Here is a 20,665-nt window from a genome sequence, read left to right on the forward strand (position 1 = left end):
TTTCCAAACGCAAGTCCAGAACCCCCTCCCCCCATCCTCCTCACTTCCACCTCCCTCCTGGAGTGTTTTGCAATGATTTCTGAGGTGTTGCTCTCCCCACCCCCCACCCTTCCTCACCATACCCACCCTCTTCCTGGCTCCCCCCCGCTTCCTTACCCTCTCACCCTTCCTCACTCCCCCACCCCTCCTTCTTCCCCTTTCCCTCCTCTCTCTCCCCTCCATGCTCTCTGCACCTCCCCCTCCATCTCCCTCTTACTATTCCCGTCAGTGCAGCGACGAGTTGTATTTGCTAGTCTAATATATAAAGAAAGTTTGTCTGTTTGTTTGCGTTTGTTACCTCCAACACCGAAGGTGGAAGGAGGTTATGTTTTCACCCGTCACTGTCTGTCTGTCTGTCTGTCTGTCTAATTGCCTGGCTGTCTGTGTGCAGGACATTTCAAAAAGTTGTGGATGGATTCAGATGAAATTTTGTGGACAGGTTGGATGTGTAACAAGGATGAACTGATTAAAAATTCCAGTAGTCGGATCCGGATCCGGATCTTCACCAAAATATAGAGTGATTGTTTTGGTGGACGGATTTGGATGAAACTTGGTGGACACTGGGTGTGTGACGAGGAAAAATGGATTCAATTGTAGTGAAGATCCGAATCCAGATCCGGGTACAATCATTTTTTAATTACCCTCTCCTGGACAGGGAATTGCATTTGGGTCCGTTTGTCTGTCCGCACAGAACATGAAACAGCTGAACAGATTGAGGTGAAACTTTACACGTATGACCACCTATCCACGAGGAACAAAACATTCGCACATATGATGTCATAGGTCACATGGTCTGGCAGCCATATTGGATTGAGCAAAAATCTTTTTAAAAATTATTTCTTTTGAATTGCTTCAGTGATCGAAGTGAAACTTCACAATTGTGACCTGGTGGTGATGCGGAATATATGTTTTAAATTTCAACTTGATCGGACACATGGTCTGGTAACCAGAATTATTATTATCTTTTGAATCTGGGTTCCATTTGTTTTTTCTTTTTTAATCAGGCTCACTTGGCTGCGCCTGGATGGGTTTGAGGGTAAAGGCGTAGGAGCTGAAACCCGAATCCTATCCAGCTTCCTCCTGATGACTTCATCTTTGCTTTTTTCTTGTTCGGATTCCTTCTGACGACTCCAATGCAGGACTGTATCAATTTGATCTTCCATTTCATTTGAATTTAATTTATTTTAATCCCATTCTGAATTCATTTTAATAATAATAAACATCATGGGTCAGGGGCAAGTGTCTGTTCAAAGAGGGGTTGAATCAAAGCAGAACGTCTTGGTACCCGATCATCACTGCCAGCAGTTCAAAATGGCAGTTCTCGTTGTGTATTATTGATTACGTAACACACCAGTACACAAACACCACACAAAAGTCCTGGCGAGGGACTGCAATCTCTGATGACTCTTTTTCTTGATTTAAAAGTGATTTTTGACCATTGAGAGATTGGGCCAAAAACGACATCATTTAGCATGAGCTCGACTGAGTGCCCTTCTTTTGTTTGTTATGCATCCACCCCCTGCAGGACACAGTGCTACCAAACTTTTCATGGCCTCTTCTTTCATCCAGAGGAAGGTTGAGGGCTATGTTTGGATGAAAAAAAAAATACCCCAAATAAAACCAGATCACTGGCCTTTCGGCCTCGATCATGGCTTGTGCTAATACACAGCCTGCATTTTTTATTTTTTCCTGGAAGTAATCCAATAATATGTTTGGTGAAGATCGTATCTTCTTCTTCTTCTTTCGGCTGCTCCCGTTAGGGGTCGCCACAGCGGATCATCCGTATGATCCGCATAGAGATTTGGAACATGTTTTACGCCGGATGCCCTTCCTGACGCAACCCTGGTCGCCTCTTACGACACAGGGATATGGTACACCTATTTTAACCGGGGTATACACCGGCCCAGTACACTGGTACTCATTTCGCCGACCTCGGAAGGATGACAGGCTGAGTCAACCCCCTGGTGTATTAATTCAGTGGCCCAACGGGGTTTGAACTCAGGACCTTTTGGATCCCAAAGCCGCTGCCCGAACCACTGCGCCAACACCAGGCTCGTTTGGTGAAGATCGTATGTTTTTTTTTAATTTTATAAACAATGTCAAGGCTCGTATAAGAGCTAACACACAGAACATATAACAAGGGGAGCAGGAGACAAGAGAGACAGGAGAGGGAAGCACAAAACAGTGTGGAATAGACACACAAGATCTAGTAAATTTTAAGCAGAGAAGATGAAGGAGCTTGGTTTGGGGTGGATTAATAGGGGTAGAAAAGATCATGGTTTTGAATGGGGGAAGACAAGAGATGGTGGTGAACAGCTGTTTTGAAGAACTGGAGGGAAGAGTGGGATTGAAGAGTTGTGGGAGTTTGTTCCAAAGGCAGAAAAAAAGAGAAATGAAAGAATGAAGATGAGCAGTGATTCTTGATTTTGGTTGTTTCACAATAAGGGGGTAGCTAGCAGACCTTGAGCGCCCTCCGGAAATATGGGGGGGGGGACATATCTCAGACAGAGCAGGGGAGGCGAGGCTGGAGAGGAGATGGTGGAAGACAGAAAGACTACCACCCTGCCTGCGGTGAAAGAGTGAGAGACCCAAAGACACCGCCTCATCGTGGGAGATACCAATGATCTTAAATGCCTTGCTTTCTACAGCTTAAAGCCAAGAAAGGTGAGAGGCGGGAGCACCAGCCCAGAGGGGGGGGGGGAGCAGTACTCCATCAGACTGCGGACGAAAGCTTTGTAAGTGGTCAGGAGCTCAGGTGTGCCAAGGAAGGACTTTGCACAACGGAGGATGCCCAGTCGGCGACTGGCTTTGGGGATGTGCCTTTCCAAGGAAAGATCATGGCGGATAGTGAGGCCCAAAAATTTGAATGAAAGGATTTCTTCAAAAAGATTGTTGAGAAATTAGATGGGGGGGAGGGGGGGTTCCAGACAGCCCTTTTGGAGATATGCAGTGAGAGTATGAGATTTGTCGGGATTGAAAGAAATGTTCCAAGTGTTGGACCAGCTTGTGATTTTATCCAGTTCTGCAGAAGGTGAAGAGGGTGCTGCCTGCCAATTTGAGGGATGACAGATGGTACGGCAGAGGGTGGAGTCATCAGCAAAGAGATACAGAGGATTTTCCAGAGAGTCGGAGAGATCATTGGTGAAAACGAGAAAAAGCACAGGGCCCAGAACGCTACCTTGAGGAACTCCAGCCTGGACAGGAAGAGGGGATGAGAGAATTATATTAAGGGCCACACGTTGACTGTGACAGGAGAGGAAGTCTGCGAGCCAAGAGTGGAGATTGCCTTGGATACCGTGGGAAGAGAGTTTGGTGAGCAGGATGGGGTGCCAGACCTTATTGAAAGCACATGATATGTCGAGGGAAATAGCTCTGATCTCATGTCTGGCATTGAGGACCTCCATCCATTGTTGGGAAAGCAAGAACAGGAAGTCCATAGCAGAGTGACCTGGTCTGAATCCAAATTGATGATCAGAAACCAAGCCATTGGCGAAGAGGAAGTATTTAATGTCAGAAGCGATGACGGATTCCATAACCTTGCTGATGATTGGGAGAAGGCTGATTGGTCTGAAGTTGCAGGGATCTGTTTTTGCATCTTTTTATGCAGGGCAGTAATGTTTACTGATTTCCAAGCAGAAGGCAGATGAGCTTGAGCAAATGAGAGGGTATATAGAACAAAGAGAGGGTGAGTAAGAGCAGCAGAGCAGGTTTTTAGGACATGTGGGCTGATGCCGTTTGGACTGGTTGCAGAATCTTGGTCAAGGTTCGACAGCAAGTTCTCCACCTTGTCAGGAGAAAAGGACACAGAGTCCATGAACAGATGGGAGTGACTGGGTAAGGTGTGTACCGAAAGCGATGGGTTTGGGACACAAGATTTAGAAGCAAACACAGAGTTTAGGCATTCAGCCTTTTCACGTGCAGTGTCAGCTGTGCGGCCATTTGAGGAAAGGGAAGGGATGGACGGGGGAACATACACCAGAAACAGACTTACCTCGATGCCACCAGGATTTGGAGGAGTAAGACAGCTTTGAGAGTTCAGACTTGAGATCGGAAGGATGTTGTTTCCTGTCTCTCCTCAGGGTATACACACACTTGGTCCAAGCTTTGTGGAAGGAACTGGGATCGCTTTATGGAAGGCAAATTCAACTGAAGGCAAAGGCAAGTTGTTTCAGAACAAATGTTTCACCACAAGCTTCAGTGTACCATGGGTGGGAGGAAGGAAGGACAACTGAAGACGAGATGGGATAAATCTGTGTATGAGAGAGAGAGCAAATTTCTTTGAAAAAATTCCCAGGATGAGTTGAGGTCGAAGAAAGTAGAGATGGGAGACCAGTCTAGAAGTTTGATGGCTGCTTGAAGACCTTGCCAGATGGCCTGAGTAAAATGCCAGAGTCAACGGCACTGAGGTGGTTCTTTAATAACAGCCAGAGAGATGTTTACTTTGACAAGAATATGTTCAGATGAACCGATTGGAGGGAAGGAAGAACAGCAGACGTTTTCTGGGAAATTGGTCAAAATCAGATCCAGAAGAGATGGAGTACTGTTGGTTGAGATCCGGGTCGGGAAATTGACCGATTAAGTCAGTCCCAATGAGTTGCAGAAGTCTTTTGCTGAAGAGCCATGACAGGTGAGGGAGGTACACACACCCAGCCAAATGGCATGATGACAATTGCGGTCATCACATCTGAGGAAGAGAGAGTTGGGATGAGAGGATAGAAGTTGGTCCATGTTTTCGGCGAGCGAGGTGTAAATGGAGTCATCACTGTTTGGTGGACAGAACAACACGCACATAAGCATGAGGTGGGAGTTGAGGGGCTCGGCTTGAGGATCAATGTGAATGACAAGCAGTCTCCAGGGCAGCATGTGAAGCATTCTCAGAAGGTGAAGCATTTCGATACAAGTCAAAGTGCATCGGCCGGCAGGGTCGCGCTCCGACCAATCGGCCAATGGGGTCACCCTCTGAGAGTCAGGTGGGATCACGTGAGGATTGAGGAGTCAGTGGGTGCAATGCCCGAGAGGCAAACAAGAGAATGTGGGGACCGAGGGGTAAATGTCAAAGCGGGAACACCAAGGGGCAGAGGAACATGGGGGTAAGACCAAGGGGCAGGTGCACAAGCAGGAAAACCAAGGGTCAAACACACATGGTGGAAGAACGAGAGGCAGGTGGGGATGCAGCAAGACTGAGGGGAAGGTGGAGGAGCAGCAAGACTGAGGGGAAGGTGGAGGTGCAGCAAGACATAAGGGGCAGGTGGGGGAGTAGCAAGACTGAGGGGAAGGTGGGGGCACAGCAACACTGAGGGGCAGGTGGGGGTGCAGAAACACTGAGGGGCAGGTGGGGCCGCAGCAACACTGAGAGGCAGGTGGGGGTGCAGAAAGACTGAGGGGCAGGTGTGGGTGCAGCAAGATTGAGGGGCAGACAAGGATGTGGGAAGACTGTAGTAGGCAGGCACACATAATGACCAAAAGGCAAAAAAAGTATAAATTAAAAGATATAGCAATAGAAATCGGGTTTTTGAAAACCTGGAAAGTCGGGAAAAAAAAAAATCAAAAAAAAACTCGAGGTTAACATTTGTGACAAAAAGAGGAAAGAAGGAAGGCAAAATATGAAGTGCTTAAACAAGATGAAATTTTAAGAAATCTATCAACATTTATAAACTGTAAGTTAAACAAAAAAAAGATCTTAGATGGAAGGACAGAAATAATAAAAGTAATGGATGGGAAGCAAGAGCAAAAGAAGAATGTAGATGTGTGTGGCTAACAGATGTTCCCCCTCTCCCAACTTGCCAGTGTCCGTGGCAGCAGCAGTTACATTTACTGTACATTCGGAGTGATTTCCAGACCATCACGATGAACCAGCACCATTAAGGGGCATTATAAAAAGGTAAACGTGTCATCATTTTGAACGGAGTTAAGAACAGTAAAATATATATATTTATCAGTTCAGAGCTTCTTATTTTTTTAAAATTTTGTATCTTAATAGCTTGGGAAGAGCATTATACTATTCTTAACTCCATTCAAACTTATGATACATTTACTTTATATATATATATATATATATATATATATATATATATATATATATATATATATATTAAACTGAGAAATAGCAGAAACTCCACACCATGAGTGGGGTGCCTCGTTTGTGTAAAGTATACAACAGGAGGGAATTAAATGAGTCACGGACGTAGCTTCTGGATGATCTTTGAGGAAGACCAAGAAGAAGGCTTTTTTGGCCGAAAGCTGGTCACCATAACGAGAGCAAACATACGTACCCGTTATACCTCGAAGACCCGTTATATATATATATATATATATATATATATATATATATATATATATATATATATATATATGTGGACAAACTAAGTTTATATATCCTCCAGGTGTAACTTTACCCTCGACAGCATTTACTCATTCAACAGTTATGGCCCTGACCCCCCCCCCCCCTTGCATCCAGCATCTGTGCACCAAAGTCTGGCACACTGAAGTCAACTGTTTGCCACGTAGGCGCCTCTGCTCTGTATTGGGGGATGTAGGCGTAGCAGGGAGAGCAAGAGAGGACGGGGTGCAAGCAAGAGTGAAGGGATTCGATGGGAGGTGTACGGGGAGGAACGAAGGAAAGGGGTGGAATTTCTAGGAATCATGCAAGAAAAAAGATCGAAACATTCAAACCTTCTTAAATGAAGTAAAGTTAAGTTAAGAACGGCTGCGGAGTGCGAATGTAATTTTTTCAATTGTCATTGTCCAATTCGCACCAGAGTCAAGAGCGACTACATTTCCCAGACCAAAATGGATGTTTGAAAGACTGCTGATGAAGAGTGGGCATTGATTCAATGAAGCAAACGCATCAGAAGCTCAGAAGGCAGAAGCATACAGCGCAGAAGCGAAGCAGATACGTTTTCACAATTTTTAATTCCTTTTTCTGAAGTTGTGGATGGCGGCACGAATTCCCCTGCCCAGCAAATTGTGGTAAGTAGAAATGTAGCTGTTGATGTAGAAAGGTAATGGAAGTGAAACCATTAAGGCTTGTGCAAAATGATTGATATTATACAAAATGCATTGGAAAATGACTAAGAATGAATTGAACAGTTCAAGAAGGGAATGTATGAGCATGAGGTAGGGCTTGAGGAATTGTGGCAAAGGGGAAGAGGAAAGGAGGCAGCAGAGGCAGGACAGACAGGAAGATAAAGTTATCACAAAAGAAAGGGGGTAACAATTCTCAATACTGTATATATATATATATATATATATATATATATATATATATATATATATATATATATATATATATATATATATATATATATATAAAACATATATATATATATATAATTGGAAAATGATTAGCATGAAGCAAAGTACAGTAGTATGAATAAAAAGTAAAACTTGTAAAAATATAATCGAAAACACTCATTTCAAGAAAGATGTACCTGTATTATAAATAGATGAAAGAATCATGCAACTCAAGAGGAAAGAAATGTGGGATGGGCAGGAGAAAGAGGATGCCTTTTATAGGAAAGCTGTGCAACCTAGCAAAGGACAGAGAAGTCAGTCTCATCGGTATTTGAACTATGAACCAATAAAATTAACTTCTTTAATGGCCACAATTATTCCTAAGTTCTTGTGGGGTTGGTTAGGGGAAGCTAGCCCCAAGTCTTTCACAAACTGGCTGGCTGGGCCTGGCGTTCAACCAAGGTTACGGCAGCAATTTGGAATTTTCGCGAAGGACACCATTGGATCTTTAACGTCGACCAACTAATGCCGGCAGACCAGCTTAACGTCCAATCTGAGGGATGGCACACGCATTGATGCGTCACCCTGCCTGTGAAGCACCGGGTTGACAGTTTATAGCTGAGTCAGGATTCAAACCCAGGCTAGACAGCTTAAGAGGTGAGTGTGCGTACCTCTCAGCCATCCTGTCAGTCCAACCAGTATAAATTAACTGGTGATTGAAAAGTCACCACAAAGGATATCCAACACCTTTTCCTTTCAACAAGGAATACTTTGGAGTCGTTTCTTACAGAGGAAGCAAAAATTCGAAAACCTTTCATTGCAGCACAACTAAATCTGTGATTCATTCCTGAATGAATCAATATATATATATATATATATATATATATATATATATATATATATATATATATATATATATATATATATATATATTGTTTTGAAAAACACAATGGACTCGATAAGCTGACATAGGTAGGGATGGTCGCGTTCAAACATGGGGATTACATCAATTAAGTGGGGAAGAAACAAAATAAATTAGATAGGTTTTCAGGGTTAGGAAAGTGAAAGTTTTATTCCAATATAATATTTTGTCTCCAAGCAAAATTTACTTGAAAATAAGTAAATTCAGACCAAGTGACAGAATAATCAAGAAAGTCTGCCTCAAATATTTGAGTGGAGCCAGTGCCGTATGATGGAGTTAACTGAATTCAAGGCACGGGTGATGGTTTTCATTGCGTGCAACAAGTGCGTACATTGTAATACACGTCTAGCATGAAGTGATGCAATAAAATTCCACGAAAATTTAATACCTGGGCAAATATGCTGGAAAAAGTAGATGCAAGTAACAGCAGCTGGAAATAATTACACAATCTCGAGGGAAAAGGCCTCGAAGCCTGGGTGTGTTTAGACATCTTAAAACATTAGCAGTAGACAGTTACACTGTGTGTATAGAACTTAGCAGTCACAAAAACGTTAGACTGCGGGGGTTTCAGGAAGTCCGTGAGTCACGAATGAATCGTCTTTTTGAGACCAACTCTGATCTTTGCTGTTTGTAGAGAAATCGGTGGAATCCTTACGATAAATCATGTTACTGATGTGGTGTGTGTGTGTGTGTGTGTGTGTGTGTGTGTGTGTGTGTGTGTGTGTGTGTGTGTGTGTGTGTGTGTGTGTGTGTGTGTGTGTGTGTGTGTGTCACGCTACTCCTACAGTTCTGGGCCGATTACATCCAGACTTGTCACACGTAGGATCAGCATGGCCCCAGTTAGTGCACAGGGTTGTTTCTATCTTTGCCGGTGGTCTTGGAGGCAGAGGGTGGGTGGTATAGGTATGGAAACACAAATTATTTATGTAAATGTGTATCGTGTAGTGCCGTTCCAGGTGGGAGAGGGTATTACAAGTCCCCACCCTTCACAGTGGAGTATTCCTGTCCCCACATTTTCCTGTGCAGTGAGGTGTTTTGAATTATACAAGAGATATTTTGGATAAGCATAACAATATAACCCCTCTGGCCACTCCTGTAGGGAGTAGGTGCTTCTCGTGATACTTAATTGCTTGCGATATGTATACACATGCACACGCGTTGTGTTGTGGGGAAATAACCACACAGAAACAATTACGTTGATGAATTAACTGGAAAGGGGATAGATAGGGGGGAGCAATAGAAACCAGTAAGTAAGAGGGGTGAGGTTGGGCAGGGTTAACAGATGTATAAAAGATCTGGGTATGGCTGAAAGATGTGAGATGGCAGTAAACTGCCATCTTGAAGCAAAGGAAGGACAGTTGGTTGTATCAACTCAGAAGAAAGAAGAGATTCCACAGGTCGGAGAAAAGAGAAACAAAGGAGGAACATGGATTTTGGAAGGTCAACAATGAGAAAGTCTACTGGAAGAATATGTGCATTTTGGAGAAGTGGAGGACTGAAAGAGGAGGAAGAGCAAAAGTAGTAGAGAAATGGAAGAAAACAGAGAACCACCCCATCTGCAATTACAGAACAACAGGCCCTGTTCCTCTGTTTGTTTGTTTTTGTGTGTGAAACGCCAATATCAGAGCTTTGGATTCCACAACATCGAATAGCAAGGGGTTTTAAGCAGGGAATGTAGTCCATTGAAGAGAAGTACTCCACTGAGTTACTGACAAAGATCTTCGATGGCCTTGAGACATTTCAGCTTGCCAAGGAAGTTTTTGGCACAGAAGAGGATGCAGAGTCTGTGGTTGCCTTTCAAGGTTAGCTTTAACATGGTCGAACCAGGGAATGTCATGGATGACTGTGAGGACCATAAAGTTTGAGGGATGAAACTTCTTCCAGTGGACGACCAGGAAGAAGATAAGTAGCTTTGATAGACGATCCTTTCAAAGATACAAGGTGGGAAATGACCTTCCATGCATCAGACCAGCATCTGTATCTTTTCCAGATCTGCTGAGAAGGATGCACAGCTGCTGTCAGTGAGTTGGGTACCACCCAGCACAATGTGGAGTCATCTGCACAGCAAAAAGGAGGGTTTGTTTTTTCAGGCAAAGCAGTTATTTAATCATCTATATGTAGAAGGAACGAAACTCAGCTCAAAAATGATTAAATTAAATATCTGAATGGGATGAACAAAAGAGTCATTTCTTTTGCACAACAATGTATGCTACTCCCCACACTGACATCTTGGTCTGAGTAGTTGGCAAAGATCCAGGCTATAAAGTTCTCAATCATCCTTAGTGTTGATTATATTCTGTAAGATTGGTGTTTTTTTAACTTTTCTTTTCAATGGAAAATAATATATACATACACTACCGGTCAGGAGTTTGAGAAAACCCCCATTTTTCCAGTTTTTACTGAAATTTAAGCAGTTCAAGTCCAGTGAATAACTTGAAATGGTACAAAGCTAAGCGGTAAACTGCCAGAGGTTAAAAAAAAAGTTGAGGTTACCAAAAACTGAAAAATAATGTAAATTTCAGAGTTGTTAAAAGAGGCCCTTTTCAGGGAACAAGTAATGGGTTAGCAACTGCAGCTGTTCTGCAGCAATGGAAGTAAATTAAGCCTTGAAAGTTGATGCAAACAATTCCTTCAGGTGTCCTGACTTTTGTTGATTAGTTACAAACCCTCTGTCTGAATAAAAGCAGTGTTGCAACAGACTGTGTTGCGACACCCTCTGAAGCATTATTTGGACCATATTTCACTGCAGGAAGTAGTGTATTGCTATCATAATGGCAAGAAAAAGACAATTAACAAAGGAAGACAGACAGACCATTAAAACCCTTAAAAGTGTAGGTCTTTCCTTTAGAGAAATTGCAAAGTAAGCCAAGGTGTCAGTGAGTACAGTTTCCTACACCATCAAAAGGCACTTGGAAACTGGAGGAAACTGACAGGAAGAGGTCTGGCAGACCCAAAGCCAACCATATTTTGTGTAGCGTTTGTGTACTGTTGTGTTACATAATTAATAAGAGACATAATTAGAACTGCCACGTTATACCTGCTGGCAGTGATGATCGGGTACCAAGACCTCCTGCTTTGATTGTACATCTGACCCTGACCCATGACGTTTATTATTATTATTCATTTGAATTTAGAATGGGATCAAAATAAATTCAATTCAAATGAAATGCAAGATCAAGGAGGGACAGTCCTGCATTGGAGTAATTAGAAGGTACACGAACAAGCAAAAAGCAAAGATCAAGTCATCAGGAGGAACCTAGATAGGCTTCGCATTTCAGCTTCTACTCCTCTCCCCTCAAAAACCCATCCAAACACAGCCAAGTGAGCCTTATTTTAAAAAAAAAAATATATTTTTTAAATCATAAAAAAAGAACCCAGATCAAACAAATTTAATAATTCTGGCTGCCAGACCATGTGTCAAATCAAGTTGAAATTTAAAACATGTATTCCCCATCACTATTAAATCATAATTATGTAGTTTCATGTCCATTGATGAAGCGGTTCCAGAGAAAACATTTAATATTTTTCTTCAACCCAATTCTTCAATCCAACCATATGACCTATCAATAATTCCTTAACAAACCTGCACATCCATGCCTTGGGGAACATTTGTGTGAAGTTTCCTCTCGATCTGTCCAGCCGTTCTGGAGATGATTATTTATAGGTTTTAGGGTAAATACAATATGGCTGCCAAACCACGTGACTGATGACGTCGTGTGTGTGAACTTTTTGTTCCTCACGGATAGGCAGTTATATGTGTATATTTTGCCTCGATCTGTTCAGCCACTTCAGAGAAGATGATATATTTTTTTTAAACAACATGGCCGCTGAATCACGTGACCGATGACGTCAACATTTTTTTTTCTGTGGACCATTTTATCCTGAGATGACCCTCAAAAATTTTCATACTGATCAGATGTAGCGATCTACATCTGCAATTATGACGTCATAACGAAAGAACCTATGAGGTCATTAAAAAAAATACCTCTGCAAAGCGGGCGTAACCCCTCAGCCCTTGCATTGTAAAAGGAAGCAGTGATATCACGATGATGCAGTCAGTTAGAGCACGTTGGACGTCATATCGAAAATCAATCAGACTTCAAGATGGCTACCGTGGCGACTAGTGAAAATCTCGGCACGCCCATTTTCGAAAGGAACCTTCCTCTACTCAACTCCAACACACACACTGCAAAAATGGATTTAATCGGACAAGCCAAGCCGTTCTTGAAATTGACGAAAACCAATTTCAAGACGACTGCCATGGCGGCCACACTGAAAATCGCAGCGCGCCCATTTTCGAAAGGAACCTTCCTCTACTCAACCCCAACACACCCTTCAAAAATGGATTTAATCGGACAAGGCGTTCTCCTCGAAATTGACGGAAACCAATTTCAAGATGGCTGCCATGGAGGCCACATTGAAAATCGCAGCGTGCCCATTTTCGAAAGGAACCTTCCTCTACTCAACCCCAACACACCCTGCAAAAATGGATTTAATCGGACAAGGCGTTCTCCTCAAAATTGACGGAAACCAAAAGTTGACAGACGGACGGACGCCCGGACAACGCCTATGACGACAATACCCCTGAGCCAATTCAGGCTGAGGGGTAAAAACTGACACTCATTCCCCATGAGGAGTACTTGCCATGTGCCAAGTTTCAATTTTTTTCCTTGGTACGGTTTCAGATAGTCATCCAAACTTTTTATTTTTCTGTTTTCCCAACAATGCTGCCACACCACATGATCTATGACGTCATAATTATCATCAAAACATTCTACATGAGTAGTCGCACCTATCGTGAAAATTGTATCAATCAGACAAGTGGTTGCAGAAAAAAAACCACAAAAGGTCTGTGCAGACAAACAGACAGACAGACAAACAGACAAGCCGGTAGGCGACGAGGGATTCGCTAGGATCGAAGCGCTGGATACGATGCTTTTCATTCTGACCGATCCACCGACGAAGATTCATTGCCAAGACGTATTGGTTCACATACAATTGTTCCTCTGCCTGGCAAGATTTTTACTATTGCGTATTTTGCCAACTGGCACTCCTCATAAAAAATGGCGGTAAATAGACACCCGGTTTTTGAAGGACTACCATTTGAAAAATAAAACCTCAATCAAAAATCGGCTCGAGTAAAATTTTCTAAATATCTCGAAGTGTTTAATTGCGAAGTCTCGTTTCTCTACATTCAAAACTGAAGGACAAGTATTGAAAATACTGTACGCGGTTTTTCGGCCGCTGCACAGAAACGGGTGGTTGCTCGGCAACAAAATTCAAACGCGCACAATCCCAGACCATATGGCACCTGTTGGCAAAGTTTCATCGAAATTGGTTTGCTGGTTCGTGCTGTGGAGCCTCGCGTTGCAGACACACACACACACACACACACACACACACACACACACACACACACACACACACACACACACACACACACACACACACACACACACACACACACACACACACACACACGGAAAACCCGACAATAAGGGATATCTAGCATATATAGCGAAACCAACAGACCCAAACGCAATACCCTCTCCTCCGGCAGGGGTAATATAGTGCCAGTAATCAATGTGCTCAACACTGGCACATGCAGAACGAGACTGCATGAAAGGTCGGGTATAATATGATAGAAGTGACTTCACTCAAAGGTCAGTGACAGAGCGAAGTAACATTTTGAATAGGGTGTTTCAGCACATCTTTAGATTGTGAAAATAAAGTGGCTTTCAAAGGTTCCTACTTTGAATGGCACCATAGGTATCAGTAGTTCTCCAGGCAAATAGATATTCAGTCTTGGAACTGCACCAGCACAGATAAAACTACATGGCACTCAGAACACATACCTCCACCAGGTTAAAAACAGTTTATGCTTTGTATCCAACTGATAGGTCAGATCTGCATCCAGATCTTCACAAAAATCAAACTTCGTCCTCGTCACACACCCGTGTCCACCGAGTTTCGTCCGAACCCGTCCATAACTTTTTGAGACATCGTGGTATATATAGTTTTTGGCCCTATCCCTCAATGTTGAAGGGTCATTTTGAAAATTAAATAATTAATAATCTTAATAAATCTACTCATATCCGGATCTGGATCCGTATTTTCACCAAAATCGAATCAATTCGTCCTTATCGCACACCCAACCTGTCCACCAAGTTTTATTTGAATCCGGCCACAATCTTTTGCGATATCCTGCACATAGACAGACAAACATACACACGTCCACCTTCGGTGGCCGAGGTAACTATATAAAGAGCAATCGGAGATTGCAGACCTCGCCAGGACTCTAGTGTAGTGTATAGGCTATGCATTGGCAACATAGATTTATGTTTATACGGAGAACAAACAGACCTTTTCAGTTATATTGTATCGATTCACATTCCAATCGTATGTATTTTATAGCTGCAGTCACATTCCGTACTTTTGAGATGTACGCACATTGTAAAAGGATGTACTTCATAGTTACACTCAAGTTCTTAATAAATCTACTTTATAGATGCACTCACATTCTGAATAGTACATACTTTTAGAGACATACTCATGTTCCAATAGTACATACTTTAGAGATGTACTGGCATTCTAATTGTACATTAGAGATGTACTCGGTTGAAAAAAATATATAACGTGTAATATTAGTGGTATTTGTGGCCGATGTTAGCGCCTTATGTGAGGACAGACACAGACAAAACAAACTGACCCAAATGCAAAACCCTTTGACGAGGGTAATAACCCGTGAAACACATCAAATGGACGACTCATATGTTTGGATGCTGTGCCTTGCAAAGCACAGCTTCTTAACAAATCTTTCACATCACAACTTATTGCAAACAAGGTGACTTAGAAGCCAAGGTAATATTTGTTAGACAAGTAACACTCCTTCGGAAGGACAAAACGCTCGACTTGTGCATGGTGCAGTGGTGTTAATTGGATGTGTTTCTTGAGGTGATTGTAGTCATGAGCTCACCTGGACTTTAGTCCCGTGAGCTTATGCAATCGAACGGTGTCTGTAGGTCAGTCAGTAAGTGAGTGAGTGAGTGAGTCAGTCAGTTAGTTAGTAAGCACTTTAGTCATTATCGTTTGAAGCAAACACACGATTTTGATGAATCTTGTCCACAAGCTTCGTATCTGATGCCTAACGAAGGTGTATAGACCGCATCAAAATCTGCACTCATTAAAGGCATGTATGGGAGAGGTGGGGGGAGGGGTCAACTCCTCCCCCCCCCCAAAAAATAGGTATTTGCTCCCTCCTCTGAAACTACAAATAATTTCGATGAAACTTAACCACAACTTTTATCACTCGTGCTGTACCAAAGTGTGTTCACAGCATTAAAAATATAAATAAACAAATAAATAAATAAATAAATATCAGGGTCGAAGGGGGTCTGTGGGGGGGTTTGCATGACTATTGCTTCTGATCCAGATGAGCTTCATGTCACGCGTTCCTTTTTATTTTTATCTTGCAAAAGATATTGAACAATGAGAAGTCCATTTTTTGATTTATGAATCCTGCAGGGTGTCTCAAAGTCATGACACATAAAAATGGACATTTTACTTTTTAAGCTAAATAAACTCATTTTTGTTGTCGGTTTTTAAAAATTATATTGAAGGTAAATAAAATACGCTAATGGCTCATTATACGAATAAAGAGAAGCTGGAACTTGTGTTGCCACATATTTCTGGAACAGGCCATCGGGAGGCTTGTTAGTTATTCCATGAAAAACACCCTGCGAAGCCACAGCCAAGTCATCGATTCGTCGGTAAATTGTTACAAAGATTGAAAGCGACTGGAAGTGTTGCTGATGAACCTCATGCCGTTCGTCCTCGGTCCTCTACAGATGGAACTAATTCTGAAAATGTTATTGCAGTGGTTGCAAGAACCCTCCAAAAAAAAAATCGTTGAAATTTTTTTTGGTGAAGAAGCGGGAGTTAGTAGTTCTTCCATTGCAATAATTTTAAAGGCAAACCATTACCACCCATACAATGCTACCTTTGTTCAACTTCTTCATGGAGATGATGCCAAACCGACGTATGGAATTTTGAGAGTAGGTAATGCATCGACTTGACGTGGAGCCAACATTATTAACTTAGATCATCTTCAGTGATGAAGCCTCGTTCCATTTGACCAGGAGGGTAAATCGTCATAATTGCCGATATTGGAGCGATGAGAATCTTAAATGGACTGATGAAGCTAATGTTCAATATGAACCGAGAATCATGGTGTGGTGTGCTGTTCATGGTGACATTCTGTTAGGCCCCTACTTCTACGAAGTGTTTCTGTTGCAAGCTACCTTATTTGGACGGTATGCCTTTAGTGTGACTGAGGTTTAACCAAAGTGTGGTTTCAACAGGATGGGACACTACAACTGTCAAAACTAGTTGGATGAAACTACACCTTCGAAGTGGATAGGACACCAGTAGAATGGCCCCCTATGTCGTCCAGATCCAACGCCGCTAGACTTTTTCCTTATGCGGACACCTGAAATCCTTGGTTTATAGCATGAGACCAAGCAGTATAACAGAGCTGAAGGAAAACATTCGGAAGGAATGTGCTGACATCAGTCTTTCCTTCTTAAGAAACATTCAGAGAAACATATGTGCAAGAATTGTTATGTGCATGCAAGTTAATGGGAATCAAGTTTGAACATTTAATAAATTAAAAGGAAAATGCGTGTTTTATTTATTTCTTCTTACGGGTCCAGACTTAACCGAGACATCCTGTATCATGACCGATAAATATTCCCCAAAATAACATTAAAGAAATCTCTGATAAATAAGTATCGGCTGTGAAATGCATGAAACCGAGCTGGTAGGGTTTTTTTTTTTTTTTTTTTTTTTTTTTTTTACACCCTTCACAACCGGGGATGCGCAATGGCACAACACGGCGACATCCACAGAAACTGTTCGGAAATTCAACAGGTTTTACCTATTCCTTAATGTTGTAATTACATTTTCCATACGAGGGTGCAAAATGCTAAATTTGATCATATAATCAGAGCTCAAGCAATGCTAAGTGGCATCAGGAACGAGTACAAATATGGAAACGGAGGTGCAGTGGAAGGTGGATAAAGAACATGTTAGGTTCGGTGTGTCTTTGCATTTATGTACGTAACGTGTCCCAATATACCGACAGATTTTCCAATGAGACTAGAGGAAAGGGAATGAAAGCCTGCACACAATTCAAGCCTCTGTCGGACTGCCCAGTGTTCAGACTACCTGTTCAGCCAAAGTGCTGCGAACAGTAGTCTGTACATTGGTCAGGCCGGGAGGGAGATGCACCGATTGAGCACAGAATGGAGAGACAAGCAATATCAGGGATTGGGGGGGGGGAGGATAAGAGGTTGCTGAGTGGGGTGAGAGCAATTCGGTTTGAGCCCTAATTGAAAGATCTAAGTTACACAATCTATTTGATTAAAGGATACAAGGACAAGACGGTCACAGAAATACATGTAAATGGGCATCACATTGAAAGTAATTATCTCAAAGGTTGGGGTAACGTTATCCTGGGTGCTTGTTTTTCTACTTCTTCTGCCAACAGATAAAAAGGGTGGATCGGTCCACTTGGAGTAACTACATTCCACTCTCGATATCGGATTTGATGATTATTGCCACATGCTATAAAATGACGTCATCACACAATTTTGATCATGTAATGCAAACCGATTGCCTTGAAAAGTACATCATGTGAGATTATGGTTTGTGTCGTTGGTGTGAATAAATGTGAGAACAAAAAAGAACAAAAAGAGAGGACAACACTTTTTTTTTATAATTTCTTTGGTGATTTGTGATAAAAAACCGTTCATGAAACGAAGTGTAGAATGAAAAACTAGTCTTGCACGGGTTGAAGGGTTAATTCCCAAAATGTAAGCTTGGCATATCTTCCTATAGCGGTCAGTATACCTTGATCAACGTTCCTTTGATTCAATCCATCGTTTACCAAATGAGATCTTAACGCTGACAATCTTGCATTGATGGTGTCAAAAATGTTTTTTTTCTGATTTCTACTCTGTTACATGAATTACAAAGAGCAAATCCATGACACGATAGACAAATCACAGTACAAGGGATATGAAGCTGGGATATTCCAGAATATCTCCAAGATACCAATCAGGCTTCTTCTTCTTTCATATGCAGCACAAAGCTGCGGGGTAGCATCATTGACTGTGGACGCAGTGGTGCCCCAGATGCAATGCTCTCTGTGGTTTGGAGCCGGAATTTGGCTGGAGTGTCAGCGATAGCTTCCCTACGCTTTGTCAAGGACAACGTGGGATCTTTAACATCCACCAACTAATGCCAGCAGACGGGACGTCCAGTTTGACGTCCATCTGAGAGACGGCACACACATTGATGAATCACCCTGCCTGTAAAACACCGGTTTGGCAGTTTATATCTGGGTTTGGGATTAAAACTCAGGCTAGACAGCTTCGAAGCGAATGACCAATCGGACAAATCGAACATTTTGTTCCCTATGAAAATCAACTGTAAACATCAGATTCAACTAAAGAACCACACCTTAAACCAGTGATCTTCACTTCTTTTTTTTTTTTTAGAGGGGGGCCACTTTTGCTGATACGTAATCGGTGTGAGAGCCGCCACACTGCCTGCAGGACTCCATAATGGCTGCTAATATACCCCAAATCCACATACTCTTCTTCGTTGTGATTAACTGGGCTACGAGAGTAATTGTTTGTATACTGCAACCATGTCCTAATGTAGTTGTGTTACTTTTATGTTTCGCATTGGAACTCTCATTTAAAACCATTGGGTCAATTTGATAGCATTTATGGCGGATTATGATGGGGTGTTTTCGCATTTGTGTTATCGGCCGCACGTCATGGGCCGCACTTTAGGCCACCAATGGCTTGCGGGCCGTGCATTGAAGAACAGGGCCTTAAACTGAACCCACCTCAAGCTCAATGTAAAAACAGAAGAAATACCATACAGTGAAACCCCAGCCTTTGACTGGGTGGTAGTGTGTGCGGCTAAACAGGGAGACTCAAACATCTGGCACTTTTAAAACCAATTTACTTTAAATATATGAAAAAACACTTAGATTTTGAATATAAGAATAAAGCCTGCAAGTTGATAAGTCTTTGCACTCGGGCAAATGACACACGAATGACGTGTCGTTCTAATTTTCTCCAAATAAAAATTAATCAATTGTCCTTCTTGAACAGTGGAAATCATTTGAAATGTGTAGCAAGGATGAAAAGGCCAAAAAAGCTGCAAAATTAATGTACCCATAACAATTAAGTGAGCAGAGCTGTTATTATTATTATTATTTTTTTTTAAAGACAGTCATCTAAATCTCATGGAGGAGAATGCACATACACCAAATATATGAAGAACAAAGATATTAGTGTACTTTTACATTAATAGAGAAGTGAATATATAGTATACAAACGTGGAATCCCAAAATCATGAGCTTTGCTTCGATCGAAATGCCAAACAGGCATACCCATATAAGCTCATGATGCTGGGATATCAGCGTTTTTGTATGGGCAGGATTAAACAGTTTCCAATTCGCTTCTGCCAAACCCAGGTGAAACACTGCGACACAGTACGTGCTCACGTGTGACACAGTGGTATGACGATTCAAATTTTGTCCGAGATGGCTGCTTCATCTCAGAATGATATTTGAAGAGTTATAATGAAAGTGTTTAGTCCAAACTTCCCCCCCCCCCCCCCCCGAGTCAAAATCTTCAATTTAAAAATGAAAATAAAATGATCACCATGTTTCAGAATTTGACAAAACGTTAGGAGTGGGATGAAGTATTGCTATAAAGAAAAGGAAAACATTCAACGAAATACCATTCGACCATTGTGGGTGTAAGCTATGAGTCAGTGACCAATGGGAAAAGTGTGTACACATCAGAGAAAAAAATATAAATAAAAAACCCCTGTTTTGTCCAATATACAGCTCATGGCAAACGAGATGTACAACAACAATAAAGAGCACACCCTTACCTCTTCATCTTTGAACCACGATAGGTTCTCAGCTGTGAGGACAAACCAGTACTCTTTCGAACCTCCTTTCATGAGACCGATGTTGTTTATTGTCAGCCATCCTTTCCGTACAACCTAACAAGCAAAGGAGTTGGTTGGGGGAGCCATGGATAGTAGACAAAAGTGATCAATGCTTGCACAATACAAGTCGACACAAATGTCAGCATGGGAAATACTGTTAGTGTTTAGGTTGTGAAGATATTAGGTTAAGCGAGAGAAGCTGCAGCAAAAATAAATAAATAAAAGATGAGTATATCAAAGCAAACAATGTTAACATTAACAAGAGGGGAGATTAGTGAGATCGGACGAGGAAAAGACGTGTTTTAGAAAGTTGGTTGGCAAAGCAAGTTGGTGTTAGTGAAATAAATCTCGTTAACCTTTTGCTGAACTGGACAAAATTCTTAGTTTGAGGTATAGATATAAAATGAGGATCTTCTTGTACATACATGTATTAAA

The 20,665-nt window shown here is 42.0% G+C and overlaps 1 protein-coding gene across 6 annotated transcripts in view; it reads right to left on the minus strand.

The window, feature by feature from the left end:
* The window catches only part of LOC147035631 (dynamin-1-like), a 200,182-nt gene that overhangs the window by 38,620 nt on the left and 140,897 nt on the right, over positions 1-20,665 (minus strand). For all 6 annotated transcript variants that reach the window (XM_085845574.1, XM_085845532.1, XM_085845547.1 and 3 more), the window contains one exon: positions 20,171-20,284. In XM_085845574.1, the coding sequence (XP_085701700.1) occupies positions 20,171-20,284 (114 nt within the window). The remainder of the gene's footprint in view (positions 1-20,170; positions 20,285-20,665) is intronic.

Source organism: Eptatretus burgeri, chromosome 1, assembly GCF_056783735.1.
Source record: "Eptatretus burgeri isolate ZD-2024b chromosome 1, Ebu_testis_v1, whole genome shotgun sequence".
Classification (NCBI taxonomy): domain Eukaryota; kingdom Metazoa; phylum Chordata; class Myxini; order Myxiniformes; family Myxinidae; genus Eptatretus; species Eptatretus burgeri.